The sequence below is a fragment of the Scophthalmus maximus genome, chromosome 4 (genome assembly GCF_022379125.1).
Source record: "Scophthalmus maximus strain ysfricsl-2021 chromosome 4, ASM2237912v1, whole genome shotgun sequence".
NCBI lineage: Eukaryota > Metazoa > Chordata > Actinopteri > Pleuronectiformes > Scophthalmidae > Scophthalmus > Scophthalmus maximus.
This window is the reverse complement of record NC_061518.1, coordinates 12517976-12545395: the sequence shown is the minus strand read 5'-3', so window position 1 is coordinate 12545395 and position 27420 is coordinate 12517976. Positions and strand designations below refer to the sequence as shown.

The 27420-nt window shown below is 42.0% G+C and overlaps 2 protein-coding genes across 27 annotated transcripts in view; one reads left to right on the top strand and one right to left on the bottom strand.

Annotated features, from left to right (window-relative positions):
• The window catches only part of LOC118302538, a 114011-nt gene extending 108239 nt beyond the window's left edge, over positions 1-5772 (top strand). For 18 of the 24 annotated variants that reach the window (XM_035628749.2, XM_035628747.2, XM_035628746.2 and 15 more), the window contains 2 exons: positions 4051-4112; positions 5022-5772. In XM_035628749.2, the coding sequence (XP_035484642.1) occupies positions 4051-4112; positions 5022-5225 (266 nt within the window). In that variant the 3' untranslated portion in view covers positions 5226-5772. Of the gene's footprint in view, positions 1-4050; positions 4171-5021 lie in introns of all 24 variants that reach the window. The other 6 variants (XR_004790583.1, XR_004790580.1, XR_004790582.1 and 3 more) reach the window with 5 other exon arrangements.
• Positions 5773-10475: 4703 nt separating this feature from the next.
• dhx38 (DEAH (Asp-Glu-Ala-His) box polypeptide 38) lies at positions 10476-26765 on the bottom strand. 3 transcript variants are annotated; one of them, XM_047331606.1, is made up of 28 exons: positions 26502-26765; positions 26136-26196; positions 25474-25806; positions 24801-24997; positions 24333-24476; positions 24051-24213; positions 23822-23940; positions 23656-23729; positions 23407-23562; positions 23117-23278; positions 22906-23013; positions 21945-22063; positions 21687-21824; positions 21397-21583; positions 20304-20489; positions 20054-20194; positions 19817-19927; positions 19329-19445; positions 19064-19171; positions 18802-18914; positions 17868-18076; positions 16372-16526; positions 16077-16232; positions 15643-15777; positions 15114-15239; positions 14928-15023; positions 14192-14313; positions 10476-11919 (listed from the first exon to the last, which is right to left on the bottom strand). In XM_047331606.1, exons 3-28 carry the CDS (start codon positions 25800-25802, stop codon positions 11838-11840), a joined length of 3753 nt encoding a protein of 1250 aa, XP_047187562.1. In that variant the 5' UTR covers positions 25803-25806; positions 26136-26196; positions 26502-26765; the 3' UTR covers positions 10476-11837. The 3 variants fall into 3 exon arrangements, with proteins under 3 accessions (XP_047187562.1, XP_047187561.1, XP_035484338.2); XM_047331605.1 differs by lacking the exon at positions 26136-26196; XM_035628445.2 differs by lacking the exon at positions 26136-26196 and having other exon boundaries at positions 24801-24994.
• Between the last annotated feature and the right edge of the window lie 655 nt (positions 26766-27420).

The following is a 27420-nucleotide window of genomic DNA, read 5'->3' as shown; positions in this document are numbered from 1 at the left end:
AAGTTATCAACAACTTACATATGGGCTCACACTGACATTTTTTGGAAATCTATCGATGGGGCTGGCAGGAAAAGTTCTGGAAAATGTCCGTTGCAACATTTGCAGACATTTGCATTGTCACATACAGCCCCTTTTGGAGAATTTCAGGAAAATATCCGGACTTCAGTTCATTTCTGAAAGCAGCTTTACTTTGCTTTGTTTAGAAACAAATCATTTTCATCAGCATCAATGAATCTCGTCTTTGCTGCTGAAACCTGAAGGCAAAAAGAAAAAGAACGCTCAGTGCAGCCAGATTATATGTCCACTTGATCAACAACAACAAAAATGAATACAATTGGTCACAAATACACACTGTTACATCCTCGTAGTATAGTAGTTCTCTTCTCTGACCAAGTTTACAGACGACACACTACAGACATCTTGACCCGAGACAGTCAATGATTTGCTCTGATCATTCGACTGTGTTAAACTGTTACAGTCCTGGCAAAGACCCCAGTTCTCTTCCGAAAGAGGGGTGGCAAATCTATACAAGCCCCTCTCTGTGACTACATGCTCTCTGCTTTCGCTGTGGCGGACTCGAGAGACAGTGTCGGTGACAAAGCAGCGAGCTTTCAGACCGAGCGTGAGTGTTTCTGGAGTGGCTCATCTGAAACACGGGTCAATACGAACACTCGCCAGCAGACACTCATCACAGACACTCATCACAGACAGTAACGCTGAAAAGCAAAGCTACCGCAAAACTCCCCAAGATTTTATTGGCTGTTTTTTTTTTTCTTCTCATTCTGGGATAAGCATAGGCCTCGGTGTGTTTTTGTGACTAATGGTCTGTGTTTTCCAGCTGTGAAATCAGCAGCATGAGAGCCCTGAACAGCCTGCACATCGGTGTTTGAAGTCCGCCGCCCCCCCTGGGCTGTGCCTCTGGGTCCTGACGCAGCCGCAGCACATTTCTCTCTCCGTCTCTCAGAGCAGAGCCTCTCCTTTACATACCACCATGTTTAGCACTCCTCTCCGTCCGCACCCACAGTGACCCGCACTGTAATCGGCCCGACTCTGCCCCGCCCGTGTCATCCCCACCTGTGTGGCCTGGGTCCTCTACTGATGGCTAAAGCTTGTTAACACCGAAGACACATTTGTGCAGCTACCAGGGGCAATGTCGCCGGTGGCCGTAACCAGAGTGTGGGGCGCAGCAGAGGGGGAGGTCTCACCTCCCCGGCGCTGCTCAGACTCGGCAAACTTTTTTACCCAAATGACCCAATGACATTCTCTCCTCTGGCCAGACAGACACATAAGTGTTAGTTGCTGTTAGTGTTCACCGAGACCACATAGGGTTCTGAAAGTTAAATGTCACTCAAGCGTCACCATGGAAACTTCAAACTGTTTCCTAAATAAAATATGAATTTGACGTGTTGCTTGAGACGAGTGTTATTTGTTGGTGGCTCGGTGTCCCACAGTTGAAGGCATCTCATTTCTCTCATCCAACACCACCCTGCCTCACTGTAAGCCAGATTTATGTTACCGGGAATCTGCCTGCAACCCATTCCCGTCCAGCATCCTCTGGAACTGAAAGGAGGGAAATTGGTGCTGATTGAAGGGATAAGTTTTGGGTGGTGGCAGAACGGAGGCAGCACGAGATCGAGGGCAGAGAGATGTGAACTCAATCTGCCATGTGTTGACTGTACTGAATAGGGGCTTGTGCTAAGAAGAGCCTCTCTATCCCCTCATCTCCTCTGTTTACTTTGAGCCTCACCTCCCTTCTCGACACTGCAGCAATAGGACGCCCCCTCCCCATCCTTCTCTCCTCAGCTTCAGCGATATCACCTGCATCACAGGAGACACAATCGCTCCTTTGTGTGCCAAACTAGTCCAATTAAAAAGATGACAGATAATCTAAGACCACATTGGGTTTGGTTAAGTTTCTTAAAAGTGTATTAAGCGGCGTGATTGGTATTCGGAGATCTGTGACATTCTCCTGTGTTTATTTGTGGAGAGCAAACTCAGCCCATTAATGGCCAGGGGCTTGCAAAGTCCATCTAATGTTTGGGGGTGTTCAGAGACCCTGCAGGGAGCCGGGCGTACAGAGGTGGGCTGAAAGCAAACCAGTGATCCAGGGAATAATAATAAATAGATTAATAAGTGGATGAAATGGCATGAGAGAGGCTAGTGAAAGACCACGCCTCGTCTCACGCAGCATGTTTGTTTATTTATGGTGTCTGAAGGTTTGGTCTGCATGCCGGGTGGGGGCTGGGGGAGTACATGTACAGGCTTTCCCTCTCAGAGCCCGGCTCCCTAGCTTTCATTAAGTGTCATTACCAGTACTTTTTGAAAGCTGGCCAGTCTGAGACCTGCCATCCCCTCCACAGATAGTTGGCCATGCATATGGATGGATTTCTGATCCCTCTTATCCACCTCTGAGGAGGGAGAATTAGGCCCCTGAGAAGGAGAGTAGGGGGCTTAAATGGTGCATCCATATCTGACTTTAATGGCAAAGATGGAGCCAGTACTTCAGTTGAGGGACAGCGTCCATGCTCGGTCCGTTGTTGTGTCTGTGTCACTCAGGTCATCAACATTGCGAGTGTTGGACTTAATGTTTTCCTTTTTAATCACCATATGGGTCACTAGACCGATGTTCTCCACAACATAATATGTTTTACGCTTCTGTGAAGAATTGCATTTCCACTTCAGTCAGTTTTGCCATATAACCACAACGCCAAAAATGTGCATTTCCAGCAATGTGGCATTCATTACCAATGTGCTCTTCCAGGTCACTTACTTTGACAATGTCCCCTGATTGATGGGGAGGTTGTTCTGTTTATTTGTACATCGGGGAATGAAATATTCATATTGTACGCTTTTCCGAGCAGAAGTTATCTAAATGCGGTGTAAATGGTACTTAGGATTAGATGTTCACAGCAGATTGCTGTTATTAAGGGGAAAAAAGCCAACTCCTTTGAGCAGTCATCTTCCTGGGAGGCAATCTATTTCTCTTTCACGCAGCCAGAGTGCCGGACCAGGCTCTTAATGCACTGAAGCAAAAGTGCTTCGGTCCGCAACCTTTCACGCCTTCAGCTCTCCTTTATGTGATTGAATAGTTAATAACTATGAGTTGACTTTGAAAGCTCCGTTCCGTCGGTCCTCCTATTCTTTTTGTCTGTTCGGCTGCTGCACCTGCCCATTGCGTGTGTACTCGCCCCCCGGATGCCAAGTCCACTGATAGCCCACCTCCTCTCCACCAGCCCTTCTCACTTTAAGCTTTGTCTCTTGCCCGGCTTGCCACTTCTCAGTCTGTGCATCAGAATTTCTGAAGGCGGCGGCTCAGATTTTTCATCTCCTTCTTCCTCCATCTCTTCCTATACACATTCATCCAGACACACACACTCACACAGCTCATTAGCCCATCCCACGCTCAGAGCTCCGGCAGAATGTGACCCTGCCTAATTGTGTACCATGCTCATTTGTTCTCTCTGCATGATGTGACGATTGCTTATTTATTCTCCTCGGGGCTCCCATCTCACATTAAAATGATTGACTCATTTCATTCACTGCACATTTTCAAGCTTTATTTGATAAGCTCGTTCTCCCTTGGCATTCAAATCTCTCTTTTCCCACACTTTAAAGTTCTAATGTTAGCGAGGCACATTACTATTCATACTTGGGATTGTTTCCCCGGCTAATTATCTGTGTTGGAAAATAATTTTGCACGTGTGATTCTGTTTATTCCGCTGGAATTGAGCAGCACAAAAGGGGCAAGCGTTAACGATGCAGTCGGAATAGCTGAGGAGCCAATTGTGTACACAAAGCTGACAGAGGCGGTCAACAAGGAGCTTAAGAGGGATTGGGACATGGTGGAAACTCGGCCGGAATAAGCAGAGCAAATTTGCATTCTGTTAGAATTTACATCTGGTTAGAGACGTCTTTTACAAATACATTTTTAAAAAAGCCATCAACTTCACCGCAAGCCATTTCTGATTGGGGATTTAGGCAGCATTGTTACAGGAGCATTTTTAGCTCTTGTGATCTCGCCAGCTGACAGTCGATGTCTTCTCCCTGCAGCTGCTGTATATCGACCGGGCCTCAGTGACACCACGGATGCTGGAGACCTGCTCAGTGCTCTGGTGGGTCAACTCCTAACAGGGATAGTGACAAGCACAAAGAAAGGTTTGATTGGCAGAGGTTAGGAACCTGATACACACGAGGCATCATTAGGGCTGGGTGTTGAAACTCGCCTATTTGTGATACAGACCAGGCAACAACTGTCAAGTTGACACCAAATGTTTTTGTGTATTTACTACGTAATATTTTGCTTTTACTTCAATTTTGACTGACCTTATTAAGCCAAAGTTCCTGTAATGTTGCAGGTTAGTAACATTTATTCATTGGACGACTCGCAAGAGACAAATGAAAAACACACAAAACTCAAAGCATACTGGTGCGTTCACACCAAAGGCGGAGTGAGTTTGTACTTCGTGTTACTTCGAGTCTTGCCCGCTTCTCTTTTCAGACTTGGATTTAGGGAGAATCTCAACATTAGCTGGCTTTCGCGTCACAAAAATATTTCACCCGAGTTCAAATATTTCAACTCGAGCTAGAGACGTGAATCTCGCGTCGCTCTCGCAGGGCGACACCAATGATGGGAAATTTGCATCTCCTTGCTTACACCATAAACTGAATTTCCCATAATTCACCTCAATTGTGTTCTTTGACAAAGACTCCTGATGACATCACTGGGGGTTATTTTTGTTCAACTGTAGCAAAGTGATAATTTAACAGAACTAAAATGAACTATAATGAGCGAAGTGCCCTTGAAATGAAAAGGGACGTTTTTTGATAAAGTTTCAGAAAAGGTTTTGTCTTGGTGTTGGTACCAAAACAGATTTCAAGATTAATAAATTGGCAGCAGTATAAACAATTCAAACAAAACCCAGCCTCAGGAATCATCTAGTAGTTATGTAGTCTTGTTTGTAGCAGCCTTAATGCTCTTTGATCATCCATTTTTTGGAATAAAGTCTCTTTTGCTTTAACAGTTCCCTGACTGTGTGAGGAGCTGTGATTGGTCGAGCAAAGAGCCCGAAGAAGAGGACACGAGTCACTGCCAGCCTTTCAGAGCCTGTGTCTTCCCAGCAGCCATGACTAGAGTTTCTACTTCCTACCATCACTTTGATGACTCACATTCCAACAGTCATATCCCATGGACATTTATGAATGACAAGAATTTAAAACACATTTAAGGGGATTTTTTTGTGAAATATTTTAGAATGTGGTAAAAAGAATGTATGAAAGCTGAAAACATGTATTTATGTCATTCAAGAAATTATTTTTGTTACTTATACTTTTTGAGTTCACTGTCTCATTTAAGAATTTAACTTACATGTGTTGTTTCTTTTAGTTTCTTTAGAATTATTACACTCTCAGAATATATATTATATAAATGATTAGAAATTGTAACAGTGTAGGGTGAAACATTATTTTGTATCGTGCTATTAATTGTTATTCTTTAGAATGTCCTGAATCACAATAGTGTTTTAATTTCATAGATTTTTACTGAATGTAAGTTGAACACACGAGCTGAAAGGAATATGAATCTATTTTTCATGATGAAGTTTTTTTATATTGATTTCTGCACAAGGAAAGTAGAGCTTGTGGTGTTTTGAGTCACTTACAGTAACTATATTCATAGACCCCACAAGCCAGTGTAGCCAACGTCTTAATGAATATGGGCAGATAGACAAAAAATTGCAGCCAAATAAAAGTATAATAAAGGCATCTAAATCCTAACAAGCCTGCCTTTGTTCTTCCACTCCACCCACCACAAGTTGGCCGTGTGAAAGCAGGCGTTGTTGCGGCTTTGAGGGCAGCTCTGAGAGTTCCATGCCCACCGGCCTTCAATCACATGGGATGTCTGAGTTTGACAGTATAAAGTCTTTCTTCTAGAACAAAATAAGGCCCCTAAGCAATAGTGGATGAGCTCTTAGTAACCATCCAGTCCACGGGGAGGTAGACCAAGCATGGTAGTACAGCACACACAAAGTGTTGGTTAGGGATGAGACAATGGACCAGTGGAAACATCACTGGATGCTGCACCGCTCGTAAATGTCTTACATTTACTCACAGAACTAAAGGATATCTCGTTTTGTTTTTTGCACAAAAATTCAGTTTTGCCAAATAAAAACCAGAACAACAGTTTACTAAATACCAGTTAAGTAAAGTTTTAGTAATCCGTATGGATAAACTGAAAGGGAAATAATTATTTTATTTTCTAAACACTTGATATAAGAGATACCCAAAGCATCTTTCACTTCACAGAGGTTGTATTGGATTGTAGTGACGCTCTTCTACAATGGATTTCATTTTGTACATTTGTTTGTGCCCATCTTGAACTTTTTAGAGGGCATCAGAGAGGATAAACCGCGAACGTACACACAAGCTTCCGTGTTCACTCACTGGCAGCGCGTAAGGATTAATTCCAGCCTTACAGGAAGAAGACACCACCGCTTCCTGGCCTGGCCAAATCAATAGGCAACATTCTTTCTAGCATAGCAGTCAATACACAACACTTAAGGTGTCTGACGGAGCTAAAGAACACCAATAATTGTTATTAATGCCTCAGATATCCCCAAGCATTGCGTTTAGACGCAATAAAGACTCCTTCGGCTCGAGTCAAGTGTGTTTGGAAATTGGAAGGTTAACACAAAAAATAGTGACCGATATATTATGGTTTCTTTCCAAATCCCTTGTATGATGTTGACGTTCTGAAGAAATTGAAGCCACAGTATTGGAGTGACCGTAGGGATGGTGATGTCAACATGGTGGATGAGCATTAAAATTTCACACAGACATTGTGGTTGACTTTTTTTCTGCGTGTTTTTACTGGAATTTCTAAACAACTGAATTTGATTCAGTCCCAGATAATAAATAACTTTGGTGCCTACACTTAATTTATCCAATAGTAGTCCAATAAGCTAGAGTAAAATGGTGAACATTGTAAATATTATACCTGGTAAAGATCCACATGTTAGCATTGTTATCGTCAGTGTTTGAGATGCGTGCTGATATTGTTCAGCTTTTGACATTAAACTTCAACGGAAACATGCGGCACATGACAAAGTTTCATTGAAGAATCAACCCACCGTGAAGTCACTTATTGGTTTGTGAACTGCCAATTTGAATTCGGCACTTTGGCCAGCGCCATCTTGATTTTCCTGGAAAACAGAAGTAACCACATTTGGAGGAGGAGGGGTGTGAGTCTGTCCACTGCACGTTCACCCACACCTGCCTGACATTGTATCAACGCCCCAATGTAAACCATGCTTTATCATCTGTTTCACTCTAAATCGGACCGTAATTTACAAGAATGCTGAAATAGCAACTGAGAATATAAACTTCGGGAACATGTTAAATGACGTTATTAATCAAGTGAGCAGTAAAGTCATTTTATCATAGATCTTCTACCCATAGATTTAATCTATAGATGGTTATCTTTCTGGAACCAGTCGAGTCGCCCTCTGCTGGTCATTTGAGAGAATACAGGTTTTAGGCACACAGTATTGGCTTCACTCTCCGGACCATTCTTCTACACAGTCGATGGTCCTTTCCAAAAAGAAATGTTGATTTTGGGCATTTTTACCAGGTGATTCTCCCTGTACTCAAAAGAGCATTATAAAAAGAAGCGATTCAGTTTGCTGAATGAAATAAATTATTGAAACAAGGCGCCCTCACATGTTGCAACGGGGACACGGCACACAAACAGGCTTTAAGTGCACCAATCTGCGGTGGCTATTACACATCGCACACAAAGCCACTTTATCAGTGCGAGCAGTTACCAAGTGAAGGACAGCTAACAACAAGCATATACCTCGCTTCCATCATAAACCACATGTGGGTTCAGAACTGGTGAAGGTAACAAAAGACGAGCGCGTGTGCGCGTGTGTGTGTGTGTGTTCGGAGGAGGGCATTCTAAATTCAATCAAGTGAAGGCCATCTCCAGCAGGGTAACAGGGAGCGGAGGGGGGGAAGATGAGGGGAAACTCAACTGAAGTTTCCACTGGGCCTGCTGTGCTCCTAATGCAGCCTTGGATGTAATTGGGTCCCAGAAGGCTGTTCATTATCAGGGGTGAGCGAGGCAACAAAACAGAAAAGTCGCAGAAAGAGAATGAAAGTGCCTCATTCTCTGCTCGCTGCCTCCGTCCCGGCACCATTATGGGACAAGAGTTAATTAAAAGAGCAGTTGATGCTGCTGTTTTCCTCATCAATCTCACTTCGGCTCTTATTAAGTTTGTAATGACAGCAGAGCTTGTCCCCGTCCGCCACCAGACACAAAAAACAACCCGGGGGGGGGTGAGAGGGAGCGAAGGGCGGGGCAGCTAATGTGAGGGACAGCTCATCCCAACAAATGTCGCTGTGGTCAACAGCTAACACTCGCTGTAATCCCACCTCCAGATCTCAGGGTGATGATTCACGTGGCCGGTGGGGAGCTGCACTCGGATGAAAAAGGCAGCTTCTGTATTTGGGGTGTGGCAGGAGAGCTCATTTAAGAGGCGTGGCTTTGGACCCTAATCCTGCAGCTCCTGTCTCCACCGCCTCTGGAGGCCATTTTAATTCCCTCCATCATTACAGGGACCTTCCGTGGAAAGCTTTGGTAAAGGTGACTGCTGACACTGTCATTCACAAGGACTATTCAAAATGTCAGCCCGTAGCTGAGATTTGTCTCATTAAAGTTGGCGGACTCCATTATATCCATCCCCTCCTCCGCCTGCCACGCTCAATCAAGGCGAACGGGAGAGTCGAGGGGGTCAAGGGAGCGCTCATAATCATGCTTATTTGCATTTGGGCTACAGTGAGACAGACTATCACTGACCAACAAGACGCGGGAGTAGCAGAGGGATTCAGCTAAGGGGAAAACACAGCACGTTGTTGAACCGCACATTTGAAGAAATCCCAGGCAGACGGGCTTACGTTTGTCTTCTCTCCTCCAAATTGATGCCAGCTAGTAAGACTGGTTTCAGCTGAGAGGCACTGAGAAATGTCAGCGTAACCGCGACGAGGACACTGGGAACACACACCATCCTGGCTTTTGTTCAACAGTCTCGTGACCTGAAGATTTACATAGAGCTTCAATAAAGCCAGACCCGAGATCCACCCACACGGTGCCTCGGTGTTCATCTAAAGCATATCAACATCTTTACAGCTGAGGGGTTTCAAAGCCCCGGGATCGCTCATGTAGATGTGTGACATCTGTGGGTGCGAGTGCCTGAGCACGGGAGGGAGGGACGGACCCAAGCTTATGTTTCTCTCTGATCACTTTCACTCGCCTCAGCTCACACTTGCAAAGCTGACAGTGAAAACAACCGTTCGGGGGAAATCCATTATGCAGCTCACAGGAACGTTGCTGCGTTAAAAGTTGTTTCATGTTTCCATTTACATATTGTGCTGCTGCCGAGGCCCGTGACCTCGAGTCAGATGTCAGAACGAGTTCCTCCTTTGCCACAGTTGAATGTTGGGACACTCACCCAACACGATGATCACGCCTTCGTCGTGGATCCTGATGTGGACCTGCAAGATTTGTAGAGCTTAACAGCTGTTTGACAGAAAAATGAATCACCAACAATATTTCACAATCAATTAACTGGCAATAAAAATGACCTGGCTGCAGCTTTCTAAAGAGAGGTTTTGATGTTTGTTTGTTTTGAGTTAACGAATCGTTGGATTGTGGTCATTGGTACAACAACGCATTTTTTCAGTCGAACTAAAACACTTGATTAATTCATTTACCTTCTGGAGTGTGAGTTTTGGGGTCCAATATGTAGATACACTATGTCACAGTGAGAAATTCATTGTCTGGTCACATAATGTCGTGCTGAAAGAAAAAGAAAATACAAACATTGGCATGGAAACATTTTGTTTAATGTTTTATGTACAGAAACAGAAATACTTAACTTATCCCCATGGATCAATAGTGTTCAGACAAAATAGCCCAGGATTAAGGGTTAACTTAAATTACTCGCCAACTCTTTTTTTTTTGGTAATCCATTAATTGTTTGAGTCATTGTTGAAGCAAAAAATGCCAAATTTCAGCTTCGCAACCGAGAGGACCTGCTGCTTTACTTTGTTGTATGGTAATAACTGCAGTCTTTTTATTGTGGATCGAAGCAATTTGAGGCAGAGCTGAAACAACTTGTTAATCAATAGAAAATTAATCAGCAAGTATTTGATAAACCGCACTGAAGCAAATCTATCAAACTTGCAGCTTCCGCTTCTCAGCTGCGAGGAGATGCCGCTTTCTCCTCAGTCGCAACAAGCAGGTTGAACACGTTACCTTTTGCCATTTTCAAACATTGTATAAACCAAAAGTTAAATCGATACTGAACATGATAATTAGTTGCAGCCCTAATTTGAACACACGCACTTTTCTAAATAATTAGAAAAGGCCATTTCACTAGTTTATGCTGTGGACTTTTAAGTAAGTAATCTGTAGACTAATACAAAATGAAAATTATTTATTGCACACCTGAAGTGTTGTTACCTTCAGTGCCAGAATCTCTGGCTGCAGAAAGGGACTGAACGGTTCACAAACTGTCTGTGCACAACTGAGAAGTGATGTTTTATAGAAACACAATAGAGAGACTTTCCACTGAAGAGACACAAGAATGTTTGGCCTAAAATAATTTGCATCCCGTTCCCTCATTGAGCTTTCATTCATGCCACTGCAGCACCAATTCAAAATGCTTTGAAATGACATCGTCTCTTGCTACAGTTTTAAATGAAATCACATTGGCTTAAAAAAAAAAACTACCTAACATTTATTTCCTTTTATTTACAAAAGATGTCGAGAGAGAGAACACAACAATCCATTAGCTCGTCCCCCTGCTGTCTAGAAGACTAAACAGAACCAGTGTCACTATCCAAACATGGCCCCTCACTCAACGGTTTTGTTCCGGACCGACCCGTCGCTCTGAAGCTGCACGATGTTCTGATCAGCTGAGATGGCAGGAGAGAGCGAACACGAACAAAAAACACATTTAAAACAGTTTGCAAACAGCTGTTCAGAGGAAAACGCACAGAGACACTGTGCACCGTTTGAACACAAGGACCATGAAAATAAAACTGGAGATATGTTTTAATCCAGCGTGGCGACGTTTTGTATGAAGCGAAGCTGTTACATTACAATGAAGTGTAACTGAAGGTACAGAGGTCAATTGACTAAGCATGCATGAGTGTGTTTGTCTCCGTGTGCGTGTGTGCGTGTGTGTGTTTATTTGAATGCAAATCTACTACAGTTTCTACAAGTACAGTTTGAATAGTGCTCCAGTCTCGTCGAGGAGCACTTCCTGGTGTCACACACTTTTCAAGCTGCAACAACACAAAAACTAGTCAATGGAAGGACACAAAAGACAAGTAACATTGAAACGAGATCACCGTTTATCAGTCTCCCGCGGATTACAGTCAGCATGTGGGGAAAGAGCAACAGAATATAGAAAATTAAATGTTTCTAGCTAAGGTAAAATCCTTCTAGAGATGCCCGTAAAAACACTTCTGAGTGATGATCATATGTAAATGCAGTCTATGTAAAAAAAAAACACACAATTCAGTCTTTGTCAAAATGTATTATGGAAACAGCTGGCTGATGTTTTTTTTTTTTCATGGTCCTGGCTCATCTTTGAGACTTGTGCCTTATACAAGTTCTCACTCTAGTGGTCTATACAGGAACTGCAGGTGATTCTGGGACAAACGGCGGCTGGAAGCGTGGGTTTCCTTGTGCTGGTGTGGTCCAGGTCTAGATGACAATCCGTTCTAAGAAGCCGGCGTGGTTGGTGGTCGATGTGCTTTAACTACCAGGAGGGATTCTACAGTCCGAAGCGGGCAGGGGTGCGTCTGGGTGTCATGGGAACCTCCTCTTTTCTTCCTGGTGTGCAGATCTTCACCGCCCTGAATTAGGGAAAAGTCAAAAGGCGAGGCAAGGTTTTTTTTTCTGTGACAATATACTATTACTCATTCTTTACAGATCTGTTGTTTTATCAAATGTTAAACCTGGCAAGGTGATACTTTGGTGAGCAGGTGAGTTGAAAGACAGAACGTCTGAATGTGATGATGAAAGCAGCAGGACCTGAGACAAGAGAAGACAGACTGGTCTCTCTCTGTGAAGAGTGTTGGGACGTAGAGCCTGACGCTGCTGACAGCACAATCTATCATCTTTAATTACAGCAGCGTGACACCCTCACACTGCCCACACTTCCCCTGTCTCCCACACACACACACACACACACACACACACACACACACACACACACACACACACACACACACACACACACACACACACACACACACACACACACACACACACACACACACACACACACACACACACACACACACACACACACACACACACACACACACCTGCAGCAATTACAACTATCAGGCCATAACCCCCTTCTGTCACCATGTCCCTCTCCCTGTTCACTTCAGGAGAAATAGTGGTTTCTCCTGATACACAGACGTCTACGAGTTTTATGACAGCAGTGCTCACATGTAGACCAGAGCCTGACTGATATGGACATTTGGGGGCTGATACCAAACAGCCACATATATATGTATATTTATGTGTATATATATATATATACACTTCTTTTTTCGCATTGTTTATTCTGTAAAATAATAATTTGTAATATGTGCGCATGGCAGCAAACATAAACGCTATGTCCGTGGAAGGCTCGTATCGGCTGAGTTTTATCAATCAATCAATTTGTCAGATTATAATGTCGACAGAGTTGATGTACATGTAGTAGGAGGATTTGAACACAGATGTGCTTCTACTTGGCTATTTAACTATGTATTTTTAAATACAATTTAGCAAATCATGCTACCATTTTAGAAATTAAAAAATATTTATCCTACTTTTCACTCTTTCTGTACAATATTTAAAATAAAGATTTATTTGATGCACACTAGTGGATTAAACAACTCAAGCAAGTTTCTGCTAATTGATTTTCAACCCATTCAGAGATGAACAGAAACCTTTGCCTGCCTGGAAAAGTTTCATCCATAGATCAACACTTGTAGCGCCTGCAGTGGAAAGTGGTCAGAAAAAGAAATGAAGCATTCATAGGCCTTTCTATCACTTATGGAGAAGTATGATCATGTTCATCTTGTCAGAAACTTCTCAAGCAAAAGCAGCTACAGAGAACTACATCAAATTACAATAAATTTCAATAAATTACAGTTCAGTACTTGACAGAAGTGCTGCAACTAAAAATTACTTCTGAAATTATAAATCTGAGCATTTACTTGTAATTGGTTGTTCTATAAAATGTTGTTGTGGTGAATAAAGTCCAATGTGACAATTCCAAATGTATTTTTGTCATAAAAGACAAAAGTGGTACCCTACGTATAGACTGAGGAGCTAAAACCTAAAGAGTAATTTATATGGAACAATCACATCCTCTTAAAACATTTATACACAAAGTACTGGACCATTTTCTAATTCACGTCACTGATGTGTGCTGGTGGGCAGAGAGACAGGGAGACGGGTGATAAGCAACCGGCACATGAAGGTGTATCCAACTAAACATTTCATCTTGGTCGCGCTAAACTCGTAGAGGAAAAGCTTGTGAAAACTGCCGGAGGACAAAAGAAGCCGAGAGCCCAGAGGAACCTCCGACGTTCATTATCACACATTCAGCTTCCTCTGCTTGAATCTAATTCATAATCACACCCGAGGTTATTTTCAAAAAGATCCGTCACAGACGCCATCACACAAACTCAAGACAGATAAACCAGCTGATTAATTAAGTCGAAAAGTTATTTTTCAAATCCGTCTTTATAACATTATTTCTCTCTGTTAAGCTCATGGGCGGGTGTGAAATTAATTTTTTGGGGTCCAATTTGAAAATGAACGTTCTCCTTCTTTCCCTGCTATGCTATGGCACAATTTAAATTGCTGCAGTAATGGGGGTCAGCCAGGAGTCAATATTATTTCTTTTTGTCTCGTCTGGAGGGACCAGAGGTGAGAAAAGCTCATCAGGAAGAGTGAGGGAGTCGGAGTAGAGGGAGGGAGGGAGGGAGGGGTGAAGATATGGATTGGCAGCGAGCTAGGTAAATTAAATGTTTCTATCTCGACTGTGAATGGAAAGTGAAGGCCGTGGGGAACTATTGTTGGAGGAGGAACCAAAGGGAGGAGAGATGATCACAGACTTACTTAACACTGCCTGTGTTGCTCTTCTTGTCCTGCTCCTCTCGACGCGACTTCAACTGCTCCTCAGCCATCGACATCTCCTCCTCCATGCTGGTGAGCTCCTCCTTGGCCCGCCGACGGTTCTCCTGGACGTGCAAAGTTGATACAGATGAGTGTATACGAGCACAAGATACATTTCACCGTAAGACACAAAGTATGTACAGATGCAAACATTACAAACCTGTGCCTGTTAATCATTCATTCTTATTCAAAACCATGGACAATAATATTCTGCTTTAACAGCATCCTCTCCTCTGTGAAAATATTAACCCCAAACCTTTACCACAACATTGGATGTACACTATTGTCCAAAAGCCTAAGAGGCCGGGACACAGGCTAAGGGTTGCTAGGTGATTAACAAATTTCTATCCATTATCAAACTTAAATAACAATTTGTTTTCTCTGAGTGCCCTGGAAAAATTATTTCTGAAAAGTCGACAGGTTTTTACAAGTGACCCCCAAACAGTAACAAGGGGTCAGTGTTTCATCGTCACAAGCCAAAATGTCTCTAAACCACTGATCTAAAATAAGCCTGTCTGCTGTAACAGTAAGACAACCGTGTAACGGAGCTAAGGGACAACTTCTGAAACTCAGTACCACACAAAAAGTACCCAAAATATAACTATATACTATCTACATATTTTTATTGTTGATGACCCTCATGTGCATTGAGGCAGTAACCCGCCATGTCTGGTCTTACCTGTCTGCTTTTTCCTGCGTGTTTGATGCTGTAAAACATGGGTCCCAGCTCGGCCAGCCACTCTCCATCCACTGCGGTGACACACTGCATGTACTCCTACGACACAAAGCACACGTTTTACATCAACGACACATATCAGTAATTCTTTTAATCCTGACAAAGTTCGTTGGCAGACAGATTCTTTACCTTGGTGGTCATGACGAGCTCGTGGTAGATGATGTAGTCGGGAGTGTAGCCCATACCAAACAGAGAGCTCGTAGGATGGAGGTGGCAGGGCATGCCTGTCCTCACATTCACATACTCCCCAATACCCTGGGAGAAAACACATAAATAAATGAATAGTTAAATGTGCAACTTCTGGATAAGGAAAAAGGGACCTGTGTTGTGCCGACGTCTATAAGGTCAGAGGAAAGCAGGTCATCTGAGCTAATTTGCTTCTTCACCTGGCTTAGGTGGCAAGAAAACAAATTACAATATAAGTAAATCCAACGCTGCTACACTTGCTTGGGTTACCCGGCTACGCAGAAGTTAAACTGAGAACCTTGAATATATATGCACGAATTCAAATTCCCTTTCAGAACTTAGCACAGTATTAATGTGAGACCAGAAGGGATATTTTACCACCATGCAATTATGATGCTATAAATCTGACACAACCAGTAGCCACCAGGCGTAAAACATATTAACCACGGTAAGCCCAGACAGCAGGAAGTACCTTGAGCTTGGCGGCCTGGTGGAAGTAGGCGGCACATATGCACTTCCTAATGATGTCCCAGTCTGAGCCACAGGAAATCAGGTTCATCCTCTGCTGCACCATGATGTCCTTCAACTGGGAGCGCACCTCACGAACCTGTACAGAACAGCATAGAGTGGAAGTGGAGCTACATAGAAAACATGCGCTACCTGTTGCAAGACTTTCCCGAGCGAACAGGTAAAACACATCGCTGAACATCACAGGACTAATTGACAGAAGTTGCCTTTTTTTTTTAGACCGACAGCAATAACGTAAAAAAAAATTCAGCAGGAAAGTGATCAGGTCTCAACGGACCTGAATTGAATGATAGATTTATTCAAACAATGAACCCAAATTTTAACCAGGGAGATATTAAAACTGCATGAGAGGTTTCCACTCAGCAGTGGGGGTCTTACCTTGCGCATGGCCTTAGTGTGGATAAAGTGCTCATTGCACCAGACGCTGGAGTAATTGTTGTTCTTCCACTGCATGTACACGTTCAGGTAGGTGAGGTGGTCGCTCTCTGGCACAGAAAACTTCTCCCTCACCTGGTCACTCTCCTCCTCACGACCCTGGGATACAAAAAGCAACAAAAAAAAGAGTTTTGGACCACGTGGCAGAAACAAGCTGTGAACTTAATGTAGAGAACTTGAGAAGAAGTGGACAAGGCATTATTTCAGTTATGAATTAACTGGGTTAAATGAGATGCACCTTAGGTCTGTAAAAGATGGCCGGCACAGACAACATGGATACGATGATGAGGATGTCGGCACTGCAGCCCATGTCGCAGGAGACAATCAGCATCTTGGAGAGTGCTGGGTCAAGGGGAAACTCCACCATCAGTCGCCCTGTGGGTGTCAAAGCACCTGAAAAGGGCAAAAGAGAGCAGAATTACAAGGTCATGCAGGAGCAGGAGGTGTGAAATATGTAGAAAGGATGAGAATAAGCCAAGTGATAAGCTTCTTTTCCATCAAGCGCCTGCTGGGGTGAGGGTGAAGCACAAGTATAACGTGACACTTATTTGTCTATCACCATGAGAGAGGAGGATGAACTGTTGACAGTTGAGAATACTTGAAAAGTGAAAAAAAAAGAAAATGAGATCAAAAACTTTGCCGGGTCTGATTTAAATGATTAGACGACAGAGTCTAAGAAGCTTATGAGGAGGAAAAGCAGAGAAGCGGAGCAGCCAGTATGGGGCAGGTAAGCCTTAATCAGAGATAATCTGCTGTTAACACACCATACAGGGAATCATCAAAAGTCCCCCCTTATCCCCAAATCCCTAAATCCCCTGGAATCTGACTAAGGATGAGGCAGAAATGAGACCCGACCAGTCAAATCAAACACAGGATCAGTTACTAGGCAATTACTCCACTGGCTAAATCTCACAACTACTTCCTCCAGGCCTGTTTGCAGCAGCTGCATCATCACTGCAGCATCTTTAACAAAGTCTCCTGCCTGTGTTTCTGTTGTCAGCATCACTATGGAGCAGCTCAAAGTGGCGCTGAGAGGGAAACACAGCCTCAAATCCACAATATACTCCATCGCATCATCATCTTCAACTGTAAAATAAGATCATTTATGTTGTTTGGCACTAACTGTATACGAGTACTGTATCAACGTGGTACTAGCCAGGGGACTGCCTGCTACTACCAGCAATACAAAAGGGGTGTAGGATAGAATTTGTGTCACAATTTTAATCTCAGTATTTATTCTAATTCATTATTTACTTGTTACTTTGTTTAAATGAACATTAAAGGGTGTGCAAATCTCAACTGATCCAATATAAAACTTGACCTATTAAGTTATTTTAACAACATGATTTAGTTTTAGGACTTTAACTTACTAACTAACAAACATAGCAATCTTCATTAGAGATTGATCTGCCAACAAACTATATAGAATAATCAATTAATTTGGTGGTGTTTAATTTTTTTAAGAATATATATGAATATGGAGATGAATAAATACCTTCCTATAACCCATAGCTGTGTTTCCAATCGCCTGTTATATTCTACGAGTACTCACTGGAGAAAAGTTTTAAAACAAGAGATTGCTGAACATTTTTGCTTGAAAACTGGAATAAGTAATTTATCACTTAGCAAGATGAAACCGATCTAATTTATTTTTCAACTACAAACATTGAAATATTCAACATGCTGAAGTGAAAGCTGTAGATCATCATATTATGAGGCCTGTTCACCGCCCACCTGTGTTGTCCAGAGCCCCCAGGATCCAGAGCTGGTACATGGAGTTGAGCATGTTGTCCTCCGGCGGTGGATCCATGAAGTGGAAGAGGAGCAGATCCTGGACCCCCAGAGACTTCAACAGCAGGACCACATTTGCGAGGTTGGTCCTCTGGATCTCTGGTATGGTGGTGGTCAACATCTCATTCTTAAATGCGCTTTGAGTATAAAGCCTGCACAGAGGAGAGAGACATGCATGGACATAGACAATGTGAGAGTGAAATTTAAGCAACCAAGAAAGATATGTTAAAATCAACTTATTCTAAAATGTGCATATTACATATGTTTCAAAATTCCGATGTTAAGTGAAACACAGAGATTACGCCTCTGGGGGCCATCTTCTTTAATATGTGCAGGCATGTCAGTGTGATTCCAAGGACCAAAAGAAGATCAGCAAAGGAAAAGTCAGACAGGAAGCCACAATTTATTTAAGAAACTAAGTTCAAGAAAAAGAACCAGAATTAAAGTTTTCTCAACAAACAAATTGAATGTATACGGAGGTGTGGGAGTGCCTGCAGTCACAACTAAGAGGGTCTTTGAGTGGGGGAAATTTATGTGAGCGGAACAAAACCAGCATGACTCACTCTGTGCTCACGCACGCACGCACGCACGCACGCAAACAGTTACAAAACAACGTTAATTTTACGTGGTGTAAAGCTGTGTACAGAATGTAAACTAAGATGGACATGAGTGAGAAAATAATGTATGTTCCTGCTCTCAGGAGGCCATAAAAAGAAGGACGAAATTATTATATCCTTCTTTTATTTTTTTTTGGTATGAGTAGACTCTCAGTATTAACAACTTAAAGCCAAGGTTAAAAGCAGCTTTGGTGAAAACCAAATGTGGCAAACTTTCAGCCTGTAAGTGAATGATGACCACGGATGAAGGCCCAACCCACCTGTAGCACTGGCCAGGTCCTGTACGTCCTGCTCTGCCTGCACGCTGGTTGCCATTAGCCTGGCTGATGGGATAAACCTGCAGTGCATCCATTCCAATGCGAGGATTAAAAACCTGTTGACAGAATAAAAAATTACAAGTCAGTAAAACCTTAACGGTGTCAGTTTGCTTATATATTGTACAGAGGAAAATTATCCTTCAAAAACTGCAACATGATAAAATGATAATGTTATTTTTTTTATGTGACTGAGATATTGAATTACCTTGAGTTTGCAGTATCCTGCATCCACAACAAACATGATGCCGTCCACAGTGAGCGAAGTCTCAGCAATGTTTGTAGCAACAATGCATTTCCTCACACCATCTGGAGCCTGGCAAAGAACAAAACAAAGGCAATCAACAAGATGTCAGCTATGATTTCTCACTCGTGTTCATTAGAAGTACTCGATAATAAATAAGGGAAATCTATTCGGATAATAAATTAAAAAAACAACAACTACAAGATTAGGAGCAGTGACTGATAGAAACCTTCTGGAAGATCTTGGCCTGGAGGTCAGACGGCAGCTGGGAGTAAATGGGAAGCACAGCAAGAGCTGGAGCGTTCTCCAAGTCCTCCAACCGCTCCACGATCTGATCTGACGTCACCTACAGAGACGAGCAAAAACCTGATGACTTCGGACCACAAACTGGACAATACCTATTTTTCCCTGTCAACAGATGAAACTTGTAAAAAACAACAAACAAGATAAAGTGTATGCATTCAGCATGCAAGGTTAATTAGCCTAGTTTAGTTAGTTTAAATATAGTTTTAGTTTACTTTATCATATTTGTCATGGCTACAAAAACATCATCTCATACCAAGAAAAGAGACTTAGATTTATATATGCCGGTGGTTGTGAAAACACTTTAACAGATACAAACTGCATCTTTTGTACATTAAAGTTCAAATCACAGTCCTTTGTGCAATAAGTTAATACACAACAACCAGTTGAGTGATAATAATACCAGCCCCTCACCTCGATGTCCTCCTGCCCAGGCATGAAGATGAGGATGTCTCCCATCAACCCGCTGAGGTGGATCTGCAGGGCTTGCTTCACTGCTGCCTCCACATAGTCTTCCTGAGGTGTCTACACATCACACAACACAACAAATAAGTCCAATACTAAACTAAAACATTTTGAATTTTGACTCATAATAGTGAGGATGTAATGCAAGCTCCTAGAAGAAAAAGTAGGATGGAAGCATAAACATACCTTGCTAAACAAGATGTCTACTGGAAATGTTCTTCCTGGAATATTAAATATTGGCACGTTGCCAAAAAATGCTGCAAACTTGTCTGAGTCCATAGTTGCAGAGGTAACGATGAGTTTCAAGTCAGTGCGCCGAGATACAACCTGGTAGGAAACAGTGGACAGAAGAACAACCGTGTAAGAACATCATTAAGTACATTTGTGATTTAATCACACAGTATCATCTTTGGGTGTTAGTTAGTTGTATACTGACCTCACGTAATAATCCAAACAGTACATCAGTGTTCAGGGATCGTTCGTGAGCCTCGTCCATGATAACGGCACTGTAGTGGTCCAGGTCGGACTCCCTCAGCGACTCCCTGAGCAGGATACCGTCAGTCATGTACTTTATCAGAGTTTTCTCTGATGTGCAGTCCTCAAAACGGATTGCGTAGCCCACCTGCAGGCAACATTGTCAATCAACCAATTAAAAACTTTAGAGCACACTCTTGAATTCTATTGTATGACATGCAAAGGAATACCACAATATTCAAACAAAACGTATTAAAATCAAAAAAGGTTATCTAATATTAATGTCTGTTGTAATATGGCAATTTTTCACTCTAATATTTAAGCAGCTCCAGAGTTTCCTTTTACTCATCACTGAACCCCAAACCAGCGACATGTTTTCATTTTGTCCACTAGATGGTGATGTTACACCACATGTGACTTAAACGTAAGTTTGTTATATCATAATACATTAAATACTGTAACGTCATTCAATTAAACTTGATGGCAGAGATACAGGTCAACTACATCAGACAGGATCCAAACAAGTTATGGTTGTAAAAACAGTTAATTAACTAATATTATCTATTAATATTACATTAATGTAACTAGTTATTTTAAAGTTAATGTTCTTAAGCAAATTGTGCAACTCTGACACTACATTCTGGTTCAAGTTGCTGTTTATAAGATTATTGGTAATTTTATTAAAATCGCATGGAAACAACTGTAAAGATGCTGACATCAGTGTTAAGTCTGTTCCCACATCTCGACAACTGTGTTTAGAGACTGAAATGTTATCATCAGCCTAGATGTCGAAAAACTACAGTAACTAAATCAATAAATGAATAGATAAATAAATCCTCCTTCCTTTTAATTGTGCAAATGCAAAAATAGGATAAATTGGCAAAATTCTACAAATAAGCAAATGGGGTGTTATCACCAATACTGCAGCTGCAGTGTTTATTCGGACTCAAACTCAATATTTTAGACATAATTTTTTCCATCCACAGCAAATAAATTCATACGAGATGTTCATAGATGTTCATTATTGGCTGTTTTTTTGCCTAAGCTCCTCTCACCTCCTCTCCAAGGTTGGTGCCAATCTCCTCGCTGACTCTCTTGGCCACGCTCATGGCTGCCACTCTCCTGGGCTGAGTACAACCCACCATGCCGTAGCTGGTGTAGCCATCCTCATGCAGGTACTGGGTCAGCTGGGTGGTCTTCCCACTACCCGTCTCCCCGACAACAATCACGATGCTGTTGTCCCTGCAGGTGGACATTGAAACAAAATCATGGAAAGTTTAAATCATAACCGAGTCGAAGAATAACCGTCACAGTTTTTAAGCAAACAATGTCTGAATGTCAATACCTTATGATGTTAAGAAGTTGCTGCCTGACAGCAAAGATGGGCAGGTACTGTCTCTGCTCCAGAAGAGTCTTCTTCTTGGCAAACTCACTGCTGGCCTCATTCTTGTCTTTCATGTGGTCTGCAAATTTCTGCTCTGTTCTGTAAGACAGAGAAAAAAATCACCCAAAATTAAAATGGCAGGCCAGACACTCTCACAATATGAAAAAGAAAATGTGAAACGTCATCTAGATCCAGACTTTGCAACGACAGTTTGATCACCTGTAGTCTACTTTGCCGTCCTCGCCTACTCCTTTGCCTCCATCGTCATCCTCCTTCTTCTTGATCCCCATGATGTCTCCCAACTTGGTGCCTGCCAACTCCCAGTGCTTGTGCTGTGCCTGTAAACAGAATTATTCAAATCATATCACACATTAATGAAAATTAAAGTTTCAGATTGCAATTCCGTGCACATTCTGCTCCCAGAAGAGATGGCGAGGCATCTGGTGTCGAGTTGTTTTAGCTTGCCGATGTTTGTTCGCAGTGAAAATGTCATTATTCGACCTGGTAATGTAATCGTGAATAAATGATTTACTAAAGCGACGAAGTAAGACAGCACTGGCATTATCAACTGGACAGTTGCTCACACACAAACCACATTAACATTTCTCAACAGGAGAGAATGAAGATCATGTCTGTTTTTTAACATTCCTGCATAAAGATGGCCATATGTAATTATAAATTCATACTGGTTTTAACCTTGAATATATACATCAACAGGGATAATGACTGTTATATCAGCATATAAACACTTCAGTCACTTTGATAGCACAGGAATAGTATTACACTACTTTCACACAAAACAAAAAACATGCAAAACAATTAACAACCTGCATTTTACCAAATTATTCACCTGCCGGTAATGCCTCTGGGCCTTGTGTCGTTTCCTACACAGTTTTAATTCAGTACATTTTTTTTTCTACTGAACCATACACCGTATACCACACTTTGCATACTGTTGTATGATTTAAAATATATGAGTATGCATCATGCCAGGTTTTATTGTTTGGGTCAATGCTTTTTTAAATCAATCTTGAACTAACCCTAGACCAATCCTTTATAATGTGTAAACCCTTTCAAAGAGGGCCGAGTCACATACAGACATTTAAACCTGGTCAAAAGCAGGATCACACAGCCGCTGTATTGTTAATCAGTTCAATGTTAATTATTAAAACCAGCCAACCTTCTTTCGTTCTTTCTGTTCACGGTGTTTACGGACAAGCTGGCTGCCCTTTCGAGCGATGATGGCCATGTCAGAGGTTGCATCTTTCACAGGAATGATGGGCTCTGGCTGGAGTGAGAAAACACACATACAAATGTTTAGATCAAAAACAAACTATTCAAGTATAGTTCTGACAAAACACTGAAATATTGATTATTCATGTTTTGGTCACCTGTTTAGTGAAAACTATTCTTCCATCCAGGAAAGGAGGGACCAGATTGTGAACCAGCAGGTGAACCTTAGCAGCATTGTCCTCCTCAAAGTCTTCATCCACCTCCAACCTCTGCACCACGCCGCTGGTCAACATACGGTTGGTCTCCCACCGCTCATTATCCTGAGACAAGAAATACTGCTCGTTAGAAAGACATGCCAACACAGACAGATGCACCAGCAACACAAACACAAATAAGTGCAACACATGCACAGGTCTGAATAGGTTGGTGTGAAGCACTGTGGTTGTACCTCATTGATCTGTCGCTTCTGTGCAGATATTCTTTTCTGAGTCTGCTTCTGAAGGATTTGTTCTCTTTTCTTTATATATTCCTCAGATGTAGTAGTGAAAGGGTTGTGGAACTCGTCATAGCCTTCATCCATCATGTACCAGTCTCTGTCAGCTTGCTGCAAAACAGTGAGATCATATAAATAAGAAATCGCAAGAAAATTTAAAAATGTTTGTTTTTAGGCATAATGAGGGAGAACTGTACCACCCACCTTCTGGTCCTCCTCCCACTGTTCTTTCTCACCCTCATTGTCAAACATAATTCCTCCCTCACCGTCTTTTCTACCTGAGGAAGAGACAAGAGTACGAAACGGTATCAGACACTGAGCATGTATATCTTGCATGTGAGCTTGAAATGGCTTGTTTTTGGATTGGTACCTTTTCCTTGTGATAAACGAGGAGTAGAACCCAGGTGCTTTCTGTCGTTGGCCCACTCGTTGTACTTATAGGACGGGGTTGGCAGGGGTGTGTCGTCAGGGTAGCGTCCTCTGACTGACCTAAGCACATAGCAGAAAGATGTTCCATTAGATTCTCAGAAGCTAAGGATTGGAAGTGTTTGTGTTGCAAGAAAGAAAATGTGAGACAATATGAATGATGGCTGTTTTACCTGTCCCTCCTCTCACTATCTCGGCCAGAACGATGGCTTCGCTCTGAGCGGTCGGACTCTTTGTTAGACAGGGCAGGGGACGGAGATTCCCACTGGGAATGTCTTGAACTGGCGTAACCGCTGTCATCCTCCTCCCAGTTTGAGCGTGAAGGTGTGAAAGCATCTGTTTAAAATTCAAGAACATCAGTCAAACAATGCAGTTAAAGGTGCTTTGTATAGATACTAACCATTGTGCAATTATGATAAAAAGAAACAAATCAAATAAATAATAAACAAAACTACCTCTTGGGCGATGCTGTGGTGTCAGGGGTTCATCTCTCTTGCTCCCCCGGCTGATGCGATCGGACCAACCATCTCTCTGTGAGCGTTCACTCCTCTCTGACCTGCTACTGCTGCCTCCCCGACTATTGCCACTCTCTCGCTCATCTGACAGACAGAGACAAGGAAAAGTTATTCTCAACAATCCTGACTGCTGGACACATCTGCAACTAACATTTACATCCAATATTGACTGATCTGCCTAGTCTGTTTTTTAAATACTTTACCAATTTTACAATAATTATAAAAAAAAAACCATATCAAAGTGTATTTATGTGAAATCAGTCAAAAATCAAAATACTATCAAGTCACTAATATTCCACAAAAAGCACAAGGGAACCAGGAAGTCTAACTTTAACTTCAGAAATGATGCTGGACATCTTGCACTAAAATGCAATTTCTGCAACAGGACGGCGTCATCTTTAGATTCACCTCGTTCACTCTTTCGGTCTCTGCCCTTATCCCTGCTCCTTTCTCTGTCTCGCTCTCGGTTCTTGTCCTCTTTGGAGGAAGCGTAGACTCCGTGCTCTCGTCTGTCCTTCTCTCTCTGCTGGTGTCTGCGTTTGAACTCTTCACTGACCCCTCCGGGGCTTGAGGGGGTCTCGGAGCCAGTCACACGATATTTCCTGCTGGTGAGTCAAAAACAAAATGTTAACATTTGTGTAAAATGAGTAAAAGGGGAACAAATACTATTGCAGCAATATATACAGATCAAAAAAAGGGATGTTATGCTTTGCAGTGACTCATAGTGACAGTCCTGGTTTAATATTTGCATTGGTAATCTGGGAGGTCCAGGGTTACACAGATCGAAACAGTATTATATAAATAAAACACAAATAATTTTCACATCAACAAAGTATATTTCTTCAATATGTAGTTACAAGTTTTAATTTCTCAAAAACAATAATATATCACATTATACATGTCATCTCAAAGTGTATGAAAAAATAATATTTTGTTTGTGTTGATGTGTTGTTGTTTTTTAAATGTATTGCTCCTTAAATATTGAACACCTTGGCCCTCCATAGACCGAGGGACTGGGTGTCTGGTTAGACATCATCCACAACTTTCAACAGAAGAGAATAATATTTATTCTGACACTCACCTCTCCTTCTTAGCACCTGTGTCCTTATCATCGTCTTCTTCATCAGACCCAGAGTCACTTTTACTTTCCTCCCAGTCCTGGTAGGAGGAAACCTTTGACTTCTTTCTGTTTGCGTCTTCACCAATAGCATCTGCCTGTTCCTTACTCTCACGCTCCTTCCTCTTCTGGGCTGCCAGCAGATCCAAGCCCAGCAGAGACGTGCGCGGAGTGGGTGCCCGGAAAACGTGGGGCTCTGCAGCTGCGGTCTTCTTCTTCACGATGAGACCGCCGACCTGAGCATCTGGATCAGTCCCTTCCAGCCTATGGATGGACACATCGTCATCCATCATCTATCTGTGGGGAAATAATGACAAGTGGAAGAGGCGAGAACGTTACGCAAACTAATTGTTGGTGACAATCAATGTACAAGTGTAGAGTCAATTCTCTTCTTTGAGCTTTTGAGAATCTCTGAAGTTATGATTATTTCTATTTTCATAAAAAATTGACAATTTTATTTTAAATTCATCATCCTTTGGGGAAAGAATGTCAGAAAATAGTGATACATGTCCAGCAGAAGTCCCCAGAGTCAAAGGTGGCTTCCTCAAATGACTTGTGTTCTTCAAACAACAATCATCCAAAACCAAAATATTCAGTTTACTGTCATAGACGACGAAGAAAATCACCTTTCACATTTGAGAACTTGAAATGATGGCATCTCTCCTTGATCATAACTTAGAGAAGATGCTTGCATGAAGAAAAAAAACAATGTTTACTAGTCTTTCTTTATAAACCACTTAAAAAAGAGAATGATTCGTGTCTTTATCCACCATCAGAACAAACGTTGGACCAACCAACGTCAACACCAATGTTATTATTAGCAATGCAACGCTCGACGTCGCCGCAGGATGTGGTTTGTTCCCGGCGTGTTTCCAGAGGATGAAACGTGGAAGAAGTAAACCGTGACCTACTGGACAACCTGCAGGGCAAATCGTTGTTTTTTCCACCAGTTTTAATAATCGCCGATTCAACGACGTGACACAATCACGTACCTCGGATGGCGCAGCTAGCGTTAGCTGAGCCGAGGCCGGCTGCTAACCGCGCGGAGCCGCCGCTTGATTCTTTGCGCCACAAACTCGGAAACCCTCGGAACAAACGGGGGGTTTAAGTTCAGACGGTGGAGAGTAAACGGTCCGGGAGACGAGCGACCCGTGACGGTCACTGGAAATTATCTAAAGTGCGACTTTCGTAAACAAGACGTGTGTTTACAACGGCAAAGACGGCAGCCATTGCAATCCCACAATGCTCCGTGTTCGAAAAAAAACAAAACTGTGAAAACTTTATTTAAACCGGTTGAGTTAACAGATGGTGATGGAGGAAGACGATAGATGACATAATAAAACCTTAAAATCTAGATATTTTAAATTGTAAAGTTACATTTAAATTTAGATTGCAGACACATGCACAGTTCTATAATAATAATAATACATTTTATTTATAGAGCACTTTTCATTGCTAAGCAATCTCAAAGTGCTAAAGTTCTCATTTGTTGTGTTATTAGAGGACTTTTCAGTTAATCCTTTTAAAATGTGGCCCAAGATGCATCACTTATATCATCATCATCATCATCATCATCATCCTCATCATCATCATTAGTATTATTTTCATCATTTTGACAAAAGAATAGGAACCATCACCACAACCAGATTTTAATTGATGTTGTTTATTTGGAATGTATTTATTCCTAAATGTTGCATGCAAGTTATAAGCCCCTCTCTCTTCATGTAGAGACAAATTACATTCAGACCTTACTGTTGTGTTAAAAGGTACTTGGTACTCGGTGTCATGGTTATCAACTGTTCTTTTGCTTATGCTGCTGTTGCATGAGTATATATATCTATAATAATAATAATAATAATAATAATAATAATAATAATAATAATAATAATATTATTATTATTCTGGTGGGTC

Excerpts from the sequence above, each read along its gene's own strand:
- dhx38 (XM_047331606.1), bottom strand. The coding sequence starts at position 25,802 with ATGATGGATGACGATGTGTCCATCCATAGGCTGGAAGGGACTGATCCA. Across the intron at positions 21,825-21,944 it reads GACGGCAAAGTAGACTACAG|AACAGAGCAGAAATTTGCAG; the intron begins GTGATCAAACTG and ends TCTGTCTTACAG. Across the intron at positions 19,446-19,816 it reads CTGGGCAGGAGGACATCGAG|GTGACGTCAGATCAGATCGT; the intron begins GTGAGGGGCTGG and ends TCGTCTCTGTAG.